This window comes from Canis aureus, chromosome 3 (assembly GCF_053574225.1).
Source record: "Canis aureus isolate CA01 chromosome 3, VMU_Caureus_v.1.0, whole genome shotgun sequence".
In the NCBI taxonomy this organism is placed as follows: domain Eukaryota; kingdom Metazoa; phylum Chordata; class Mammalia; order Carnivora; family Canidae; genus Canis; species Canis aureus.
In genome coordinates this window covers 49302737-49324600 of record NC_135613.1, presented here as the reverse complement: position 1 = coordinate 49324600, position 21864 = coordinate 49302737, and the positions used below count along the sequence as shown (strand labels likewise).

General features: G+C 42.0%; 1 protein-coding gene and 1 long non-coding RNA gene across 21 annotated transcripts in view; one reads left to right on the top strand and one right to left on the bottom strand.

The window, feature by feature from the left end:
- The window catches only part of NCOR1 (nuclear receptor corepressor 1), a 149551-nt gene that overhangs the window by 114681 nt on the left and 13006 nt on the right, over positions 1-21864 (top strand). For 18 of the 20 annotated variants that reach the window (XM_077892503.1, XM_077892497.1, XM_077892495.1 and 15 more), the window contains 16 exons: positions 1196-1316; positions 1417-1518; positions 1863-1963; positions 4114-4282; positions 5899-6039; positions 7386-7469; positions 7940-8196; positions 8562-8919; positions 11178-11405; positions 13577-13786; positions 14249-14398; positions 14963-15079; positions 17212-17377; positions 17578-18071; positions 20790-20918; positions 21362-21519. In XM_077892503.1, the coding sequence (XP_077748629.1) occupies positions 1196-1316; positions 1417-1518; positions 1863-1963; positions 4114-4282; positions 5899-6039; positions 7386-7469; positions 7940-8196; positions 8562-8919; positions 11178-11405; positions 13577-13786; positions 14249-14398; positions 14963-15079; positions 17212-17377; positions 17578-18071; positions 20790-20918; positions 21362-21519 (2985 nt within the window). The remainder of the gene's footprint in view (positions 1-1195; positions 1317-1416; positions 1519-1862; positions 1964-4113; positions 4283-5898; positions 6040-7385; positions 7470-7939; positions 8197-8561; positions 8920-11177; positions 11406-13576; positions 13787-14248; positions 14399-14962; positions 15080-17211; positions 17378-17577; positions 18072-20789; positions 20919-21361; positions 21520-21864) is intronic. The other 2 variants (XM_077892510.1, XM_077892511.1) reach the window with 1 other exon arrangement.
- On the bottom strand, positions 6047-9963 carry LOC144310865 (uncharacterized). The gene is made up of 3 exons (XR_013376502.1): positions 9387-9963; positions 7652-8973; positions 6047-7173 (listed from the first exon to the last, which is right to left on the bottom strand). It is a non-coding gene; the product is annotated as an uncharacterized LOC144310865 (long non-coding RNA).

The following is a 21864-nucleotide window of genomic DNA, read 5'->3' as shown; positions in this document are numbered from 1 at the left end:
GCCTTCTCATGTCTTTCTTGGGCATCTGCATAGCCTTGCACATGCACATGGCCTTCTAGATTCCTAGCACGTTTTGGAACTTTTCAAACCCTCTTTGCACATCTCATTTCTTAACGTTTCCTTTTAAGGTTTTTGGTTATCCTGTTGTTTGCCTTCGTGGTTATCTACTGCCTCAGATAGTGAAGAAGTTAAATCATTTGACGCTGATTGTTTTTGCTTTGTTTTGTTTTGTTCTTTTAAGATTATATTTATTTATTCACTAGAGATACACAGAGAAAGGCAGAGACATAAGCAGAGGGAGAAGCAGGCTTCCTGTGGAGAGCCTGATGTGGGACTTGATCACAGGGCCCCGGGATAATGCCCTGAGCCAAAGGCAGATGCTCAACCACTGAGCCACCCAGGCGCTCCAGATGCTGATTGTTTTTGATAAGCATGCATCCTCTTCCCCACCACAGATCAAATAAAGACAGCCTCGCAAATGAGTTTCCCAGAGAGCCACCAGACAAGTCAAATAATGACAATTATCTGAGAATGAGGCTTTTAGGAAGCTCCAACCCTCTTCATTCCCCTCCTGTGGCTGCTAGACTGATGGTTTTTACCATGATTGAAGGCTATTGATTTTCAAGGCTACTGCTGAACTTGGTGGGGAAATACATGGGAGAGGACACAGAGCAAGTTCAAATGCCATAAAGCTCACTATTCTTACCTAGATTTTGCTAGTTTTCTTGAACAAATGTGCCCAGATTTCTACAAGCCTTGGGCTAATTCCGAAATTAAAAAGTTAATTCTACAATTTTTGGTGGTTTTCTGATTGCCTTTATGGAGGAGAGTTTTAAGAAGTCCTTATTCTGCTATTTTCACCAATATCACTATCCTATAGCAATTTAAGAGGAATAAATATTGTTAATAGTAGCTTATTACATTTTGAGTGTACTGTTAAGTGCTTTATTTATGTAATTCGTTAACAATAAATATTAGTTACATGAAACTTGTGGTGATTTCAGAAGACATAACTTGCTCCCTTTAAAAGTATTTTTAATGTAAGCAATCTATGATAAGGATTTTCTTGCTTTGCAGATACTTGTTCTTAATTTGGGACAGTGAGGGTGTAAACTTTTATAAACAGAGAATGTTAAATTTATTATTGACCTTGTGATAAGACAATGCTATTTTAGTCTTTTAAAATTATTTTTAGGGAACACCTGGCACTTACCTGACTTCTCATAATCAGCCTTCCTACACTCAAGAAGCAGCTAAGCCCTCAGTGGGCTCCATCTCTCTAGGACTGCCGCGGCAACAGGAATCTGCCAAATCAGGTCAGTGAGTAAAAATATTCAGAATGTTCCTGCACTTGCAGCATCAAGGTTGGTTATTTAGCACTTGATCTCTTCCTGTTTCTCTTGCTTTGGTCCATAGCTACTGTGCCCTACATCAAGCAGGAAGAATTTTCCCCCCGAAGCCAAAACTCACAGCCTGAAGGTTTATTGGTCAGGGCACAACACGAAGGAGTGGTCAGAGGTAAAATATGCTGTTTGGCAGAAATATTAAACTTTTGTTCCCAATAAATGTATTAAAGTAAGTCATTGATATGTTTTAATGTTGGGTTTTTAAGTTAGAACCTTTATATTCTAAGTTTTTACTTTCTATAAAAATAATTTAAAACCTTGAAGTTCCACATTTCAGCAGTCCTTTTCAATAATTGCAGTATTATTTTAAAAGTGCATTTCAGTAAAATACAGCTATTCTTTTTGTATTGCTGTTTTCTTCTCTTACCCCGCTTCCAAGTAGGGGCTGATTTTTTTTTTTTTTTTTTTTTGCAGTGCTAGAAGGTGTAATTTGCTAATCATTTTGGTTATATTCAGGTACCACAGGAGCCATCCAAGAAGGAAGTATAACTCGGGGAACACCAACCAGCAAAATTTCCATGGAAGGCATCCCGTCCCTCCGGGGCTCTATCACTCAGGTTAGTTTTGAGCATTCCTGATATACTGGACAGTAGCTAATGAGAAAACGATAAGTCAGGTCTCAAGAACTTCAGCAGTATAGTTCTGTGATCGAGTTGCTTGTTGTTCTGGATTACGGGACTGGGTCTCAGTGGTAATAAGCCCAGATCCCCAAACTCTCTGCAGAAAGACATTAATATGATATTTTAACCACCAGCTGTATTATCTGTTCTGTGGGTTATTTGAAAAGGTCAGTGATTTGCAGATTGGCAGAAGAAACAAGTTCTGATTGATGTAGCTTTTACTGTCTCCCTGGCAAAGCTTTTACCATGTGGTTTTCAGCTTAAATAGAAGTGGAGAAGAAAATCATTATAAATTATCTGCTCTCTTTTGCCCTTTGTGAAAAAGAAGGTCTACAGTCCTGGCACGTAAGCCACCTTGCTGGAATCTCCTGCGATGCTGGGAGATATGGGTGATGTTGACAGAAGTACCAGAAGTCAAGTATCTTCTTCCAATTTGAAGCTAACTGCATTGCCAGTTTTGATTAAGAGAAAGGTCTTTCTTTTCCTCCTTTAGATGTTAATTTCAGTTTGAAATGTAACAGTCCATAGCCTCTTCATTATGTACATCTGGGAACAAAAAATTCTGTCTTGAGAAATCATTGTAAACAGAATCCTGTGTGTGCATTGAACCAGTCACAAGTGTCCGGTTTTATTCTTCTTCCTTGTCTTTTGTTCACATTCCGTAGGCCCATGATTAAAGTATGGTTCCCAGACTGGCAGAATTTGGCATGTAAACGATCAGGCCCCAGATCAGGCCCCACCTCCGGAAGTCTCATCTGTGGGGGCAGGGCCCTCTAGTGACTCTGCCGTATCCCCACTTGAGAACCCCACCCTAGGACCTCGTTGATCAAGTGTAGTCTGTGTCCCAGAGCATCAGCTTTGCTTGGGAGCTTGTTGATTCATGTAGAAATTTTAGTTCCCACTTCAGACCTATTGAGTCAGAGTCTTTATTTTAACAAGATGCAGTTTATAGAGTATACAATGTAGTGATCTAGAAAGTTACATGTGAACTCTTCACATCTCTCCTTCTACATCTGACCAAGGTATACATCCTGAAATTAATTTTCAGAATAAGCAAACACATTAATAGTAGAGACAGTAGAGAAATAAATGCCATATGCATATTATCTCTTCCTGTTCATTCTCACTCCAGTAACCAGGCTGTGGGTAGGAAGACAGAATGAACTGGATGAAGTGAGGCTGGATTTTTCTCTATTTTCAAACCAGTCTGTCCATGTGAATTGAGCACTTCTGAAGCAGGTGTTGTAGATTTCCCAATGTTTACTACCAAGCTCATTGAACAGCTGGACAAGTAAATGTTTTGTTGTCATTCTTCCTATTCTATGTGTGTGTTTTCATATCGTCCTCCTCACTAGAGTTTTGGGGATGCCAAATGTGTGAGTGGGCTGGTCTGGGCCTACCACGCCCATTTCAACCCAGCAGCTCACTTTTACTAAGTGTTCTAACACCTGAGTTTCCATGAATGATTTCTCTGGAAGGAAGAGTTTACTGCTTCAAAGAGGGGTCAGAAAGAACCGTGGCCCTAGGCAACCCCAAAGAGGACTAAGTAATGATGGTGAAGACGCAGAGGATGTGACCTAAACTGAATCCATAGCACAGGATGGAGACTTCTGAGTTTTGCCTTTCCTGCCTCCACTTGAATGCAGCAGACAGTTTGGGAACTTCAGGTTGTTTTTTCCTCTTATCACAATGTGAGAGAAGGTTGCAGTATTCTAAATTTAAAACTTAATTTATCACCTCATTTTTATTAGATGTTTTGAAAAAAACTTACTATACTTACATGATTTTTGGCCTCTAAGACAGATTTTTTTTTCTTGAGAGTTAAGAGGTTTGATTTCAGGGAGGGGAAGAAAGCTAATTTGATTCTTATACCTGTCAGCATTTTAAGTTTTGCAGGACAGGGTTCTAAGACAAAGGTACAGTATTTCTTTATGCTTATAAAACCTTAATGTCTGGTTTCCTCTCATGTCTTTGTCCTTTCTTCTTTGAAGATATGGATGGATCAGACTCCCAGTGTGGTAGGTTAAGTTTTCTGAGCATCTCCCGTTTCCTCTAAACCTGAGTATTTGTGTTTGATTTGATGGCAGGGTACCCCAGCTCTGTCACAGGCTGGCATACCAACTGAGGCGTTGGTAAAGGGATCCATTTCTAGAATGCCTATTGAAGAGAGCAGTCCTGAGAAAGGCAGAGAGGAAGCTGCATCAAAAGGTCATGTTATTTATGAAGGCAAAAGTGGACACATCTTATCCTACGATAGTGAGTATGATGTCTGTACTCTGAAGCCAGTATGGTGATGTGGGACTGGAAACAGAGGCTCTGCTTCCCCACATACTTGCTGGGTGGAGGGAGGCACTGAAAAATGATAAACAGTGTAGAGCCCATAGTACATGGTTCTATAGTGGTAGCTAACATCAACTGTGGCTAGTCGAGTTAGCCTAAGAAGAGAGTCTTTAACTTTAGTAGAATCATTTTTATTTTAAAGGGATTCCTATTTCATACATTAAGAATTAGACAGTAAAAAAAAAAAAAAAAAAAGAATTAGACAGTAGATAATAATCTGATAAACCTGGAAAGAGTTTTGAATTGAAATTCTTAAATTATTTTAACATCTGTGTATAAGCATTTTCTTTAGATGTATTCTCAGGTTATATTTTCTCATTAATGTTACAAGAATGACTCAGTTATGGTTAAAAAAAAAAAGCCAAGTGAGGGACTAGATTTGAGTTCCCATTAGCAGCTGTTTCTATGATATGAGTAGTCATTAGTCATGTTTTATCTCTCTTGGAATACAAAGACGTAAGGTATGTGAGCACAGAGTGCCTGATGCAGAACACATGGTAACTTTTTCTGATTTCCTTCCTCCTTTCTTGTTTTAACATTTCTGGCATATGCTGATTTACATTTTGCTTCTAGAGGAAAAAATTAATGTGCATTGCCTAAGCCAGATATGTAGATGTCATCCTCATCATTTTGTTGTTCCCTTTCCACGTCCAGTCACTAAGCTGTTTCTGTTCTTTTTTCTGAATGCTCTGGAATATTTCCATTTCTGGTATTCCCCACTGCCACCATCGTCTTCCATTGGGGTGACTCAGCATCTGCCCCTGACCTCCCCACCTTTAGTCAAAACCCCTTTCAGCAATATCCCATTGCTTCCTGCTTGACTGCATTGCTTTAAGATCAGTGTAAGCCCCTTACCTTGGCTCAGTCCCCCCACCACCATCTGATGCCAGCTTCTCTCCCAGACTGTTCCCTTCCCACTTTTCCCTTTGCTCCCTTGCACTGCCTGCCCATACACTCTTCCTTCAGCTCCGTACAAACTGACCACGCACCCAGCTTAAGTTCTTCGAATGTTCCACACTCTGCCTCACTGTGACGTCTGTGTGCTCACATTCCCTTGGCCTGTACCAACTCTTCCTCCCTTACCTCTGACATAAGCATCTCCTCCTCATCCTTCAGTTCTCAGCTTACCCATGGCTTCTCATAGGCAGCCTTATCGGAGCCTTTGATGTGTTAGGTTTCCCTTCCAGCATTCTCCTAGTACACTATACCTCTCTTTTCGTAGTACTGACTATGCTCTAGAGCAATTGTCTCGCGCTTTATTTGTATCTGCCACGATTGGGTAAGTTTCATGAAGGAAGGGACTTAATATGTTAACCTTATCTGCAAGCCTATCTTATTTATGCCTGGCACTCAAATAAATTTGAATTAATGAAAATTTCATAAATATCATCTACAAAGTAGTGGGCCATAGGTCATCGACTGGTTTTTATATTATTATTTTTATAAGATAGACTATGAAACTAAGATAACTGATTTACTATAGCATAGGCCTTGGGCCCTGTCTGAGCAATTCTTATTTCTATGTTCTGCAGATATTAAGAATGCCCGAGAAGGGACAAGGAGTCCAAGAACAGCTCATGAAATCAGTTTGAAAAGAAGCTACGAATCAGTGGAAGGAAATATAAAGCAAGGGTTGTCAATGAGGGAGTCTCCTGTGTCAGCACCGTTGGAGGGTAAAAATATTGTTTCCAGAACTTTATTTAGATACATTTAATTTTGTACAGCAAATTTGCATGGTTGGGTTAGGTTGTATTCAGTCTCTGTCATTTGTACCTGAAATTTATATTCATGTTAATATATAAATGAAACTTTTATTAATATATCATTATATATTATAGTATAATATGTAACATATAATTAATATTGTTATGAACTAGTTGACATGTTTACATTTATATTCATATGTACATATAAATCAAATACATGACAGTGGAAGAAAGTAAAAATTAAACATTATGGGTCATATCATAGATAACTAGTAGAATGCCCCTGTAATTTGTAGACTATTCCTGCTAGGGTTAATTAAGTGAGTTGAAAAATGTAAAATTCACTCTGAGAACTTGGTTTTTCATTGTGAGGTAGTTAAAATGATGTAATAGAACAAAGACCTGTATTTGAAATCCTGCTGCACTGTTTACTGAGGAATTTCACTGTGGGAGTTTAATCCTCTGTAAATTAAGGGATTGTAGTTATTGTGTGGGGATCCTAGACAGCTGTCCAAACTTGTGCTGACCACATGATACAAACTTACCCCATGTTTGATACACATTCACTACATCAGTGAATGTATATCAAAACTACTAAAAACCTGTGGTTTTATTTTGTTAATGCCTCACTTTCTTTAAATCTTAACCTGCCTCAACAATTTAATGTTAATATAGGTGAAATACTAAAAACAGGATAAGGATTCCTCAATCTTCGAAGTCCTGCGTAATTTTCTAAGAGTTGGATTTTCTCCATATTAAAAAAAAAAAAATCTTACTTCCCTTTACCTTTAGGGTAATTGTGTGTGGTTATTTCCAATCCTTGATTCAAGTGTATTGTGATGTGACGCGAAACTTATGAAGAGGTTATTTACAGCTTTCTCATTTTGATTTGCATGTTTTCATTTATGTATTTTACCAGTTTTGAGATAGTGCAGCCATCTTCTGTGTTTTCCATCTCTCAGAAGTCTATTCTAGAGCTTAATGGTGATTCTCAACCCCTCTGTGTGTCCTCTCACCTTGACAAGCATTGGATTTTAGATGTAATTTTGAAAGTGTCTTTCCTTTTTGGTTTATAAGAGAGGTCTTCTGTGGCTATTTTCTCTTTAGTAGAATGTTGAAAAGGAACAAATGATGTCATGTTGGGTACTTACAACTTTTATTTTTTCCATGATATTCTCAATAGTTCACAAATTTAAGATATCTTTCTCCATAGAGCTTTTATCAAAAAGTATATACTCTAAGGTCAGTATAAAGTATACGTGAATTGATATCCGCATTATGTTTAATACTTGAATCCTTTCTTTTTTTGAAAGGGCTGATATGCCGAGCATTACCCAGGGGGAGCCCTCATTCTGACCTCAAAGAAAGGACTGTACTGTCTGGTTCCATAATGCAGGGTAAACTTTTTTTGCTTGTTTTGGCTTTTATTCATGACTGCCCGTTGGCCAAGTAGTTTGTCATTAATTTGCAGTACATGAAACATGCTTTTCAAGTATTTTCCCTTTTGAAATATTAGATATTTAAGTCTTGATTTTAACTCTTCTGTTTCTGAGCTAGTTTATTTGAAGATGGTAGTTACCTAATCTTTGAATATAGAGGCATCTTCATTATGTAAGAACCATTCTCTGATTGTGATGAACAGTGTATTAAATCTTGAATCACCTGAAAAAAATGACGACTTAGTGTTATAAACAGAAAATTGATTAGAAACTGCAAGCTGACAAGGTATTGATTTTTTTAAATAGTGGTAAAATACATGTATCAGAATTTACTGTCTCAACAATTTTTAAGTGTACAGTTCAGTTGCATTGTTATGCAACCATTGGCATTATTATAATAGGTATGTTTCTTGAATTCTTTCCTGAAGGCACACCAAGAGCAACAACAGACAGCTTTGAAGATGGTCTTAAATATCCCAAACAGATTAAAAGGGAGAGTCCTCCCATACGAGCATTTGAAGGCGCCATTACCAAAGGGAAACCATATGATGGCATTACCACCATCAAAGAAATGGGGCGTTCCATTCATGAGATTCCACGGCAAGATATTTTAACTCAGGAAAGCCGAAAAACTCCAGAAGTAGTCCAGAGCACAAGGCCAATAATTGAGGGTTCCATCTCCCAGGTAACTACATTAGGGTGCTTTTTGTCAGCCATTCCACTTCAGACTGTAATAGTCATGGGGCATTTTTAAGAGCATGACTTAATAATTATAAGTAGTTCTTAGGATGTCAGATCTTTTAGAAGTAAAAGTGAAAGTTTTATGTACACTTTTTATTATTTGTTTCTCTTGTGTCTGTATTGTGGAATGCACACTGCAAGAAAGTCTGCAGCTCTGGATTTGTGAGCATTTTATTGAGATATCCACATCCATACAGATAGTAAAGGTTGCCAGAGCAAATTATAATTGCTATGAGCCTGGCTGACCTGAGATGGAAGAAATCTTTGGATGCCGTGGACTACCTATAATGAGTGTTTCTTTTCTTTTAGGGTACACCAATAAAGTTTGACAGCAACTCAGGTCAATCTGCCATCAAACACAACGTCAAATCCTTAATCACAGGGCCTAACAAACTATCCCGTGGAATGCCTCCACTGGAAATTGTGCCAGAGAACATAAAAGCGGTAGAACGGGGAAAATATGAGGATGTGAAAGCAGGCGAGCCAGTGCGTTCCCGACATACATCAGTGGTAAGCTCTGGCCCCTCCGTTCTTAGGTCAACACTTCATGAAGCTCCCAAGGCACAACTGAGCCCAGGGATTTATGATGATAGTGCACGGCGGACACCTGTGAGTTATCCAAACACCATATCCAGAGGCTCGCCTATGATGAACAGAACTGCTGATGGTACGTTACTCTTCTGTCCTGGTCTCATGTTGACTGCACTCTCTTTTCCCACCTCTGGCAAAAAGTAAATGTCAGATTGTTAGCTTTGGGTTGCCACAAGTTCTGTAGGTTGTGCTTGATAGGAGAGCTATATGGAAGGCTACCAAATTGCAAGTAGGTATAATGGTAGGTAAAATACCTAATACTTTCATCAGGCATAAAGTATGCTGGAGTCCAGAAATGCTCTAGAGTAAGTTTATTCTTAGAGTGGATATTCAGGTAATCCTACAAGGTGTTCTGAAAGTCCGTGTTGACCATTGTTTGGTTAGTGGCTCTGGTGTAGGGGTTGAAAGTTCAGGCCACGGAGCAAGACTTCCTGGACTCGAATTGAGATACTTCTTTCTGCATGACCTTGGACAAGTTACTTCGCTTCCCAAGGCTTTAGTTTCCTCATATCCGTAAAATGGTAATGTCATATTAAGACTTACCTCACTGCCCATTGGAAAGATCAGATGAGGCCATGTGTTCGAAGGACTTGGAAAGGAAAGCATGAGTGATGCCCGGCACGTAGTAAATGTGAAATATTGTTATAGCCATTGCTGCTGGTGGTGGTGTCAGCTACCTCCCCTGGCTCCCTGCTGCGGGCAGGTATGCTGTAAGGTGAGAGGTATTGATTTTTACCAGATGAACCCTGAAACCACCTGTGACCCTTCACAACATCCCCAGCCACTCTGTCAGCTTTATTGCAGTATGTGTGAGGTCCTGGCAGGATGCTGGGGTAACTGGGAAGGTGAGCAGTATTTCATGCGGGGGAGAAGAGGACCATCTTGGAGGGAAGAGAAAGGGAAGTACCCACTTGGGGGGCAGAGTGGTGAAGGCAGAGCCTCAGGCTCTGATTCTGAAGGAGAATTGCCCTGCAGAGGGGAAAGGCACTCCATGTTTGAGCAAGTTGGGGCTCAGAAGGGGATGTAGTAAACCAGCATGATTTCTTGGTTTTGTCAGATAGATTTGTGCAATCATGGCAAAGATGATATTCTCAAAATATTAATAATTAGGTGGTGGTGGTAACTGCACAAACCTGAGTGTATTAATGCCACTGAATCATACCCTTCAAAATGGTAACTTTTATATTCTGTGTGTTTTACCACAATTATTAAAACAGCAGAAGGTGACAGCCAGTGAGTGTCAGGATATATATGCTGTTCATTGGGGGAATGATCTAATAACTTCTGAGTAACACCCTTTAAAAAGAAGAGGTTGAGGTAGGGAGGTGGTTGACGTTGATGAGCTCATGAGAAAGGCTTTGTAGAAGTCCAGGGCAACGGAAGATGGCATCACGTAGTGACGGGCGAGCAGCAGGGAGGCTTGGCGGCACAGACAGAGGGAGGGAGCTATGACTTGGTACGCGGGGGATGGAGAAGAATTTGAAATGTTGGAGTCCTACAGAAAACAAGATCATTTCTAATGGGCTGTAAAGAGGAGTGCTGAACTTCATTTTTAATCTTAACATTAGGTGATAAAATGGTGCTGGGATCCAAGAGCTGGTAATCTCCAAATCTCAAAAGCTTCTGCTAGTTCTTCATATTTGCATGTTTTTCAAGATGGAATATTAAATGTTAGGTGGAAGCAGATAAAAATATAAAATACAGTCTGTAATTGTTTGAGTGAGAAATGAATAAATTGTTGAACAACTTTGGTTTGAACTATGCAGGTCCACTTAATGTGGATTTTTTTTTTGGGTGAGGGGGGATAAATACAGTACAGTACTGTAAACATATTTTTCTCTTGCAATTTTCTTGTCCTTTTTTTTTTTTTTTTTTTTTTAAGATTTACTTTAGAGAAAAGCGAGTGCAGGAGCTGGGGAAGGGACAGAGGAAGAGGGAGAGAGGGAAGCAGATTCCCCTGCTGAGCACAGAGCCCAACACAGGGCTTAATCTCACAATCCTGCAGTCATTACCTGAGCTGAAATCAAGAGTAAGACCCATCTGGCCACCCAGGCGCCTCTCTTACAATTTTCTTTTCTCTAGCTTACTTTATTGTAAGAATCCAGAATACAATACATAAAACATACAAAATATGCACTAATTGACTATGTCACTAGTAAGCCTTCCGGTCAGTAGTAGGCTGTTAGTTTTTGGGGAATCAGAAGTTGCACATGGATTTTTCCCTGTATGGAGGGTTGCTGTCCCTAACCCCTGCATTGTTCAGGGGTCGACTATATGACTTGATTTCCCAAGTTTTCTTAAGAAGTTATGGTGTTGCCTTTTTTTTTTTTTCAGTTACGATTTCCTCTAGCAAGTCTACCAATCATGAAAGAAAATCAACACTGACCCCTACCCAGAGGGAAAGTATACCAGCGAAGTCTCCAGTACCTGGGGTGGACCCTGTAGTAAGCCACAGCCCTTTTGATCCCCATCATAGGGGCAACACCACAGGAGAGGTTTATCGGAGCCATCTTCCCACACATTTGGATCCAGCCATGCCATTTCACAGGGCTCTGGATCCTGGTAAGCACTGGGTGTAGGGATGGTTTATGGCAAAGAAATAATACACCTGTCTGATTTTTTAAACTATTTATTTATTAAAGTATAATATGCAAACTGTTGTATATATGTGTGCAGCTCACTGAACTGTCACACACACAACCCCCCACCACCACCACATTAATTACCAGTTCCTAAATCAGGAAACAATATTACCAGCTCCCATTATAGGACTAAAAATCAGAATGGCATTTGGTTAAGCTGATTGAAAAAGTGGGTCAATGTAAAGAATTATTTTTGAATGACGGACGCCCCTTAAACATTTAAATTTACGAAGTAGACCTTCACTTACCTCATCGGTGATCTGATGTAAGGTCAAGGTCTACTGATGAAATCTAAGTGATACATTTCCTTGCAGTTTTGATTTTTTAAGTGAAGCTAGAATTTAAAGCTGCTTCAAAGCAATTTAAATACAGAATCCTTGCAGATTGTTTTCTTCAGTCTTTCCAAATTGTCTCATCCACACCTGATTCAACTTTTGTATTGAATCTTTCCAAAGTAGTCAACTCAGTTTCCAGAGAAACAACTCATTTCATTCTTCTCTCAGCAACCTCCGGGTTACCTCAATAAGTTATGTAATTACAGTAGCAGGTACAACTGGAAGGAACTTTTGAACAGACCCACCCTTCTGACGATGGATGTAGGAGTGTGTAGGTTTTCTGGGGACAATCTGCCCAAGGCAGCATGCTCTACAAAGGGAAAGGAGTGACTCAGCGTATCAGTGGCTGGCCTAACCCGTCCATGTGCCAGCTCCAGCCTGTCCTCTCTGCTCAGTCCCTGCTCTTCTTGCCTGCTGAGCCATACTCAGATGTGTATTTTCTGCTCAGACCTCTTCTCCATCCTCAATTGTTTGTTACATCCTTCAAGTTGAAGTTGAGAAATAATACCTATGTTTTACCATGGTCCTTAGGAGATTTTCATTACCAGCATGCCAAGATCTCTAAGGGTTAGTTATATTTTATAGAAGCAAGGTACCTGGGGCAAATATTTTATCTTTTGAAGGCTATATCAACAGCATCAAATTATTTATCACTTGAGAACATTAGGTTTCAGAGAAGCCTACACATAGTTCTTCAGGGGCTGTCTCACAGAAACTGAGGCAGAAGTTCCCACAGAGTCCACTGACAGACTTGTTCTGCTGGGGGTTCCGGATGAAGAAAGGGGAAGCAGACATTCCAGAAAACTTGTCATCTGTTTTTCTAGAGATTTAAAATAGTTCACTCACATTTTCAGGCAAAATGGAATGTGTATACTTCAATGTAGTGCTTATCATAGCCCCTCATTTTAGAGCAGTTTTGTGTGCTTGTTATTTTTGAGCTGGAGCTGGATTTAAATGTTTCAAATGGGACGTTACCTTCTCCTTTTTATCATACCTCCCTGCCCCTTCGTAGCAACTTGTGTCATGCTCTAACCCAGGCTGTCAAACTACGGCCAGGGGGCCAAATCGTCCTGCTGCGTATTTGTGTAAATGAAGTTTTATTAGAACCCGGCCCACCCACGTTTGTGGTTGTTTTGTCTCTGGCAGCTTTCAAGCTACAATGGCAGAGTTGAGTAGGTGAAACAGACCATATGGTCCACAACGCAGAAGGTATTTACCATCTGGCCTTTTACAGAGGAAGTTTGCTAATCTCTGCTCTAAACACATGCATTACTTAAATGCTTGTAGACTAAGCATTCTCAGTCCCAGGAAAGTCGTTCTGTGTCTCAAAGTGTGTTCACATGTATTTCTGTTTGGTTGTGTTGAATGATCAGTACTATAAAAATAATTCTATTTTCAAACACAGCTCTTAGATACTGGGGTGAAAATACCATTAGGTTACATGGCAAAGGTTGGAAATGCAGCTGCTTGGGAAGTTTCTTAGCTCCTGTTCTACCAGTGAAAATCTTCACCCTTGGACCGTGTCTAGTTCCTCCCCCCTTTCCATTACACCTGACGTGAGAATGCATATATTCACGTGGGTGACATATCAGGGTCTACCACACATCTCCCTTCTCCTCGTAACGTGCCACCCACCCAAAGCTGCACATGTGTATTAGCTTGGCAGCAGGAGGCCTCGACCTTCCTGCAGGTGACAGTTAGTGAATGAATCTCCCCTAGACTCCACTAAATGCCATTCTCTGATTCTCTCCACCAGCTGCCGCTGCTTACCTGTTTCAGAGACAGCTCTCCCCGACCCCGGCTTACCCAAGTCAGTACCAGCTTTATGCAATGGAGAACACAAGACAGACAATCCTCAACGATTACATTACCTCACAGCAGATGCAAGTGAACCTGCGCCCAGACGTGGCTAGAGGCCTCTCCCCACGGGAGCAACAGCTGGGTCTCCCTTACCCAGCAACAAGGGGTGCGTGTCTTTGCGTTCAGGTTCCCTGCAGTGTGTTAGGTGTACTGAGAGGCAATGAATATTTGCTGAGTGAACGAAAAGGCAGTCCTACACTTTCTTTTTTGTAGCTTCCAGCCATTGAAGGCAGATAAAGTAATGGGTCAAGATTGGGTTTTTTGGTGAGGACTGAAATTAACTAAACCAATTCGTTGTGGTGGCTATTTGAGATCATTGTTTTTTTCAATTGGCTGTCTATCTCTCTGCAATCTGCCCGTGCTTTTAGGTGACTCGTATGGGGCATAGTATTTCATAGCCTTCTATAGATTAAAGAAAGTCTTACAAAGTCATGATGATCTTAACCATTTTTATTTATGCTGTATACAAAGTATCATGGGGCTATAGAGAGAAACGATTATAAAAAGCTGTGTATCTTCAGAAAAATTGACATTTAACATCATTTTATCATATTTGTCTTTTGAGCAGGAATCATTGACCTGACCAATATGCCTCCAGCAATTTTAGTGCCTCATCCAGGGGGAACCAGTACTCCTCCCATGGACAGAATCACTTATATTCCTGGTACACAGATTACTTTCCCTCCCAGGCCATACAACTCTGCATCTATGTCTCCAGGTAAGAGACTGTAGTCATGCACCTCTCTGGTAGGACCAGTGTGCGTAAGTGTTTATAACGTAGCCTTCGAAGGCGTTTTGGACACTTTCCCCCTTTTAGTCTGCTGGTTTTTGGGGGTTTTTGGTTTGTTTGTTTGTTTGTTTTTAAAGATGTGTTTATTTTAATTTTAGAGAGAGCAGGGGTAGGGGTAAAGGGAGAGGAGGAGAGAGAGAACTCTAGGAGACTTTGCTGAGGGTGGAGCCCGACATGGGGCTGAGACTGCCCTGAGACCACGACCTGAGCTGAAATCAAGAGTAGGATGCCCTACTGACTGTGCCACCCAGGCGCCCTTGGCCTCCTGTTTTTCACTAAATATTTAATAATAGTTTTTATATGCCCAGATACACCAGAAATATCCCAAAAGCTTGTGTTAGCTTGTGTTGTGTCATCCAAGACTCTTAAACTGTCTGCATCTCAAATTTGGAGCATTTTGAAAAATTTTCAGTCACTTAAAAATTTAAAATACGTTCGTCCCTGACAGGCTGATGTTTTTGTCTTTAAGTCGCAGATGTCTGTGTTTTCCAGGGCACTCGACGCACCTGGCAGCAGCTGCAAGCGCTGAGAGGGAGCGGGAACGGGAGCGGGAGAAGGAGCGGGAGCGGATTGCCGCGGCGGCGTCCTCAGACCTCTACCTTCGGCCAGGTGAGCAGCACACCTTTGTCCATCAGCAGACCTTCCTGGGATGTTGGGATGATGGGGCATTGGGCTTCCTGTTGAAGGGGATGCCAAGCTGATCTTAAACATGGGAATCATGAGAGAAAAAGTAATTCACACCTTAACTGAAGTAGGGTAAGTATAGGCGGAGTTGAAATGGTGCAGATGTGAATTTTGAACAGGAGATGAGGTTTTCATGAGGAAGGCATCATTTTCATTTGACCCCAGCAGTTGGCTTCAGTGGGGCCTGAGCACACAGGGCACAGAGCTCATTGGAGCTAAAAGCAGCCAAGGAAACTCACGGACACTAGGACAGGCTGTGCTGAGGAGCTGCGGTATGAGGACAGATTAGACAGACAGGAAGAAGGTTGGGGGACACCGAGACTTACGGGCACTGTTGTTCTGCAGGGAGGCAGGCGACATGATGAGGGGCTTGAGTGGGGCTAGAACCCAGGTGCCAGGGGTACAGCAAGGGAGGTGGATGTGGAACAGAAGGACACAGCATGGGGAGGCTGTCACACTCATGGTCATGGGGACAACTCTCCAAAGTGGTGGCAGTGTAGAGCAGGGGCCCAGAGCTGGTCTTCATATTGCACCTAGTAATATCTTCCTGAGGACTTACCTTGAGTACCTCAGTGGTTGCAAAGCCTGAAGACATTTAGCAGTAACCTACTGTATGTATATAGTAAAAAATCATTAAGTGAGCACGGGAAATGTGTTAGTGAATTGTGAGGTAGTACCCTAATACAGATATATAATACCATCTTTCTCCATCAGACATTTAGAAAGGTGATAAATATTCTGTGTTGATGTGCCTAAAGCAACACGGACTCACACATCGTCAGGGGCAGTGTAAATAGGGATAGTCTTTTCGGAGGTACAAAAAGCGTAAATAGCAATTCCTCATCCAGGAAGATAGAATGCTTATATAAGCTGTCGTGTGGTCAAAAGGGAGAACATGGCTACAAAGCTTGAACGAGGTGATCTGTGCTGTGGCAGTGGGGGTGCAGGCCGACACTGCCAGCCTTCCTGAAGACAAAGAGCAGATGAGGTGGAGAAGAAAGTGATGAGAGAGAGTTTGAGGTCTTCTCAGTGAGGAGTGCTGATCAAGCCCACACTGCAGCTTCGTTAGGGTTGCTGAGGTCAGTGAACGAAACCATCTCAGCGCTTGGGGAGAAAAAGTGTAGTTAGTGGAGCTGAGCCTTTGGGGAGGGCAGTGTGAATGACGATGTGTCCAGAGAGCTTGCTGAGAGCAGGTCTTCTGGGGAAGGCAGAGAGAGTGGAGCAGCATGAGCTGCAGTGGGTTGAAGCTGCTCAGACCCCGGTGGGGAGCGGGGTGGCAGTGTGCTGTTTCCGTCATACATAGGTGGCTGTATTGAGTGTGATTCTGGAAATGATCAACACTCCAGAGTCTGAGGGAAAATATGAGAGATGAACTTATCTGATTTGTGTGAGTGCAGCTGACCCTTGCACAGCTCAGGGGTTAGGGGCGCTGACACCCCCTCCCAGAAAAACCAACCAGAACTTTGGCCCCCCAGAACTTAACTGCTGACAGCCTGCTATTGACCAGAAGCCTTACTGACTATCTAAACTGCAGATCAACACATATTTTGTATGTTCTACGTACATAGACTGTATTCTTACAGTAAAGTAAGAGAAAAAGAACATGAGAAAATTGTAAGGAAGAAAAAAAAATTGTAAGGAAGAGAAAATACATCCACTGTACTGTGCTGTGTTTTCAAAAGTTCACATGCATGTAGGTGGAGCCTTGCACTTCAAACCCCTGTTATTGAAGGATCAGCTGTACTTGATTGTTGGTTTTACTTTTGTTTCTTTCAGGAATCAAGGTAGGAACTTGTCACAAAAATGGAATTACAGCAAATGATAGTTGACGTTTTTGTTTTGAGTTACTAGTGTGGTTTTACTACATTTTTACTAAGAAACTCTTAATAGAACATATTTCTAGAAAGGTAAAAAGCAGGATATCAAATTTCTTACCTCCTTTTTTCTGTTTAGGGATATTAGGAAATGAAGAGTCCCTAAAAGTCACTGTCTCTAGCTTCTTCCTTATGGCCTTTCTTTTTTTCTTCTCCTTTTTTGGGGGTTGGGGACTTTCATAGGCTCAGAACAGCCTGGCCGACCTGGCAGTCATGGCTATGTCCGCTCGCCGTCCCCCTCAGTCAGAGCTCAGGAGACCATGTTGCAGCAAAGACCCAGCGTTTTCCAGGGAACCAATGGAACCAGTGTGATCACACCTTTGGATCCAAGTGCTCAGCTACGAATCATGTAAGTCCCTCATAGACATCTTGACCAAAATTAGCAGTCTGTTGCATACTGCACACTTGTAAGTTTGTGACTGTGATGGTTTGGCAGTTGACTGCCCGCTCAACACGTTTTGTTGTTGCAGCTTGTACTTCTGCCTCCCCAGCACACCCCCCAGTAGAACCTGCCCTTCACGGAGTTGTGTGGTTTGCTTTTATTTGCAGGCCGCTGCCCGCTGGGGGCCCGTCAATAAGCCAAGGCCTGCCGGCCTCCCGCTACAGCACCGCTGCGGACGCCCTGGCTGCCCTTGTGGACGCCGCAGCCTCTGCCCCCCAGATGGAGGTTTCCAAAACGAAAGAGAGTAAGCATGAAGCTGCCAGGTTAGAAGAAAATTTGAGAAGCAGGTCAGCAGCAGTTAGTGAACAGCAGCAGCTAGAGCAGAAAACCCTGGAGGTGGAGAAGAGATCTGTTCAGTGTCTGTACACTTCTGCAGCCTTTCCAAGTGGCAAGCCCCAGCCTCATTCTTCAGTAGTTTATTCTGAGGCTGGGAAAGATAAAGGGCCTCCTCCAAAATCCAGATATGAGGAAGAGCTAAGGACCCGAGGGAAGACTACCATTACTGCAGCTAACTTCATAGACGTGATCATCACCCGGCAAATTGCCTCGGACAAGGATGCAAGGGAACGTGGCTCTCAAAGTTCAGACTCTTCTAGTAGCTGTATGTATCTCAATCTGAGTTTTGCAATGTGATGTCTGAGTAAAGAATTACTTTATTCTTTAGGTAAAGCAGAATATGATCTAAAGAATATCCTGATTGCAGAGTAAATGTAATGGAAAGGTTTTGTGGGTTAGTAGTGCAAATGTGTCTCTTCTATTTGTCATGATTATTTAAACTTCAGAGTTTCTTAAGTATGCCTGCCAAAGTATTTTCCATGAAAACACCATGTCCTTTATAGAGGTCAAGTGGGAAAGCAGGGCAGAGTTCATTAACATCTTCAGGCGTCTGAAACGTCAAAGAGGTTACCAAGGCCTCTGAGAAGCGTTTTTCTAGGATGAGGTTCAGTATTTAAGTTGATACCCCAAAGCCTCTTATATCCTTTTTCTAAGACACAAATTTTTAAAAAGTGAGACCACCATATTACTGGTCATTGGTATTCACATTACACCATTTTTGCAAGCTGGATCTTAAAAAAAATTTTTTTCATATATTTATTGGTCATTTTTATTCCTTCTTTATGCATATCTTCCTATTGTGTGCTCATTGTCTTAAAATTGTTTTCACACATCTTTTTTTTTTTAAACTGGTTTTAAATTTTATTTTAATTCCAGTATAGTTAACATAGAGTGTGGTATTAGCTTCAGGTGTAGCACATAGTGATTCAGCACTTCCGTCCAAGACTCGGTGCTCATCGTGATAAGCGTATCCTTCATTCCCGTCACTCCTCTCCCCCAGCGCCCCTCTGGTGACCACCAGTTTGCTATCATTGCAAGTTGGATTTTATCAAGTCTGGTTAGTCATTTTGACATCTACCCTGTGAGTCCATAAGAGTTCACAGATTTATAGTAAAATGCTGGAAGAGTTCTTCAAATTTATTTAACGACTGCCTAAATTCTGTATGGAATTCCTGAAGGAAGAATCAGGTATTTGAGCAAATATCTACTAATACTTGAAATAATTTAACCAGATGTGGTCATCTCTCTGTTGTTTTTGTTAAGAAATTGAGGAAAGTTGGGAGATTTTTTATGCATCAGTATGTGACATGTAATCCTTTTTACCCCTATGCCTAATTATAATTTGTTTGGGTAAACATCTACTCCCTGGCTGAGCTTTTTGGAAAGAAGCAGGCAGTTTGGTAGTCTATTGTGTAGACAGAAAATTGAAGTTTGCCCAGGAGTATGAACAGCTACAGAGTAGATACTACATGTGCAGAAACTCACTAGCTGAGGAGGATCTGCAGTTGCAGGACCCTGCCTGGAGGACGGTCACCAGCGTGCCTGGTGGTCCAGCCAGCTCGTGGCTTTCTGTGCCAGGGCGCACGGTTCTCTAGTCCTTTGCAGTTGGCATCACAAACCGCACCCTGCTCTAGGATTCTGACCTTCAGAAGGTCTGAAAATGGAAGGTTTGTTGTCTTCTGTGAGTGGGATTTTTTTTTATCACTAGGTAAATGACTTGTGTGAAGCCCACAGGCTGTTTACTGTTATTCTGTGTGGTTTTCAGTTTTTCCCTTCAGAGCCTCCCTCCCCCTGAAGGTGAAGCACAGCACCTTCGCCTTCAGGTGTCAAGAGCAGTGTGGACACAGTTCAGCAGCAAACTTTTATTGACTGTATACTGGATGTGGTGGGCAGCTCTAAGGTGCTGGGTACAATCACCAGTGGTGACTGCCAGTAGGACCAAAGTCGCTAAGTAGCCTGAATCACTTTGAATATGATGATTTATTTTAGTTCCCGAAAAATCATTTCCATCGCCACTTGTCAGGTTTCCACTCTCCTGAGCATACTGGAACCCAGCTAATTGCACCTTGTATGGCCTGGTGAAGGGGTAGGAAGAAAGGGCTGTTTGGTTGAGTTCTGCAGGATCTTGGTGGGAGGCTGAGCTTCTGTACCTGTGTCCAGGACCCACTGACTGATCACACTTGCTGATCCAGCCAGTCATACATAGACCCTTTGGGCCTCTGACAGTTTTCTCAGATTCTGCAGCCTGTAGATGCAAAGTGCCCTGTTCAGTCAGAAGGTTCCAGAGCATGAGGTTACAATCCTATCCCCTTGTTCTGAGGCCACAGCATGACTGCAACAGCTGCCTGGACCCTTGGTCAGTTTTCCTGGGAACTTCAAGGGGCCTTCTCTGATGTGGGCATCCTTTCTGCCAGGGGAGTGAATTTGCTTTTTTTTTTTTTTTCCCCCAGACATTCCCTACCATTTCTCTGTATTTTCACAGTGTCATGGTGCTAAGAAATCATTTGGAGTAATGCTACTGTTACTTAACCTGTAGCTTTAAAATCATCATGGTAATGAAGCAACTCTGTAGCCTGAAAGTTTTTCTAAGAGCCGACTGTCCCACAGAATTTTAATTTATCAGGGATGGTGAGATTTACTGTTGAGATCTACTCTCCCGTCTGTTCCGCCTCCTCTGAGGAGTGTCCTTCCTTGGGGGAGGCATTCTCTAGCTGCCAGGAGCATATAAAAAATCTGTCCCCTAGCCTGCCTCACCTAAAGGTCCCAGAGGCCACACAATTTCAGGAAACCCTTTTCCCTACAGACACGAGGAGGCCTGAGGAAGCACTTGCGGACCGTTGATGCCAGGGCATCAAGTTGGTTTTTATCATCAAACACTTCTGAGAATAAAAAAAAAAAAAATGTGAATAGGTCTGAAAAATGCAAACTTTTGCAGCTTTTCACAGGATGAGTTTTAAAATAAGGTTCTTTACTTTTCTTAAAGTATCTTCTCACCGGTATGAAGCACCCGGCGATGCTATTGAGGTGATCAGCCCTGCCAGTTCACCTGTGCCGCCCCCGGAGAAACTGCAGGCCTATCCGCCCGAGGTGGTGAAGGCCAACCAAGCAGAAAGTGTGTATTCTTTAGCCACCAGCTGACGTGTTCATACCTGCATTTGTCTTTTGCTTCTGGTTAGCTGTCCGGCCATGTTCTAAAAAGTAACTGTTTGGTTTGTTTTGTCCTAGAGTGACCTTTATAGGAGTCTGCTGTAGAGACATTTAAAATTGTGCTAGGGCAAAGTTGTTTCTAAGCTTTATTGATCACTCTTTTATTTATATGTAATGATACAGGAAATAGTTGGTATTTGTGTTTGCTCCCTTAAGCTTTCACAGTTCACTCTCTTCTAGTCCTCATCTCTGTTAGGAAGTGTTTTCCCTTCAAAACTAAGATACTGAATTCTGCTCAGAGATAGGCACCATACCCCTCACATGTGCTTCTCCAAGTTATGTTTGATCTTTGATGATGAGTGAAAGGCAGGGGCATCCCTGATAAGACATCTGTGTGTCCTCCACTAGGTGAAGCCAGCAGACAGTACGAAGGACCATTGCATCACTATCGACCGCAGCAGGAACCACTGTCTCCGCAGCAGCAGCTGCCTGCATCTTCACAGGCCGACGGGGTGGCACAGGTGCCCAGGACCCACCGGCTGATCACGCTTGCTGATCACATCTGTGTAAGTCCTTCCATTCATTTTTTTTTTTTTTTTAAGATTTTTTATTTATTTATTCATGAGAGACACAGAGAGAGGCAGAGACAGGAGAAGCAGGCTCTATGCAAGGCGCCCATTGCGGAACTCGATCCTGGGACTCAGGGATCACACCCTGAGCCAAAAGCAGACGCTCAACCAAGGGATCACACCCTGAGCCAAAAGCAGACGCTCAACCACTGAGCCACCCAGGTGTCCCTCATTTTTCTTTCTGACCATGCATTAGGCACATTTCACAGGGGGTGAATCACAAAAAAAGATGTCCAGGTATTTTATGCTATATTTTTGGGCAAATATTCAATGGTTTAACTA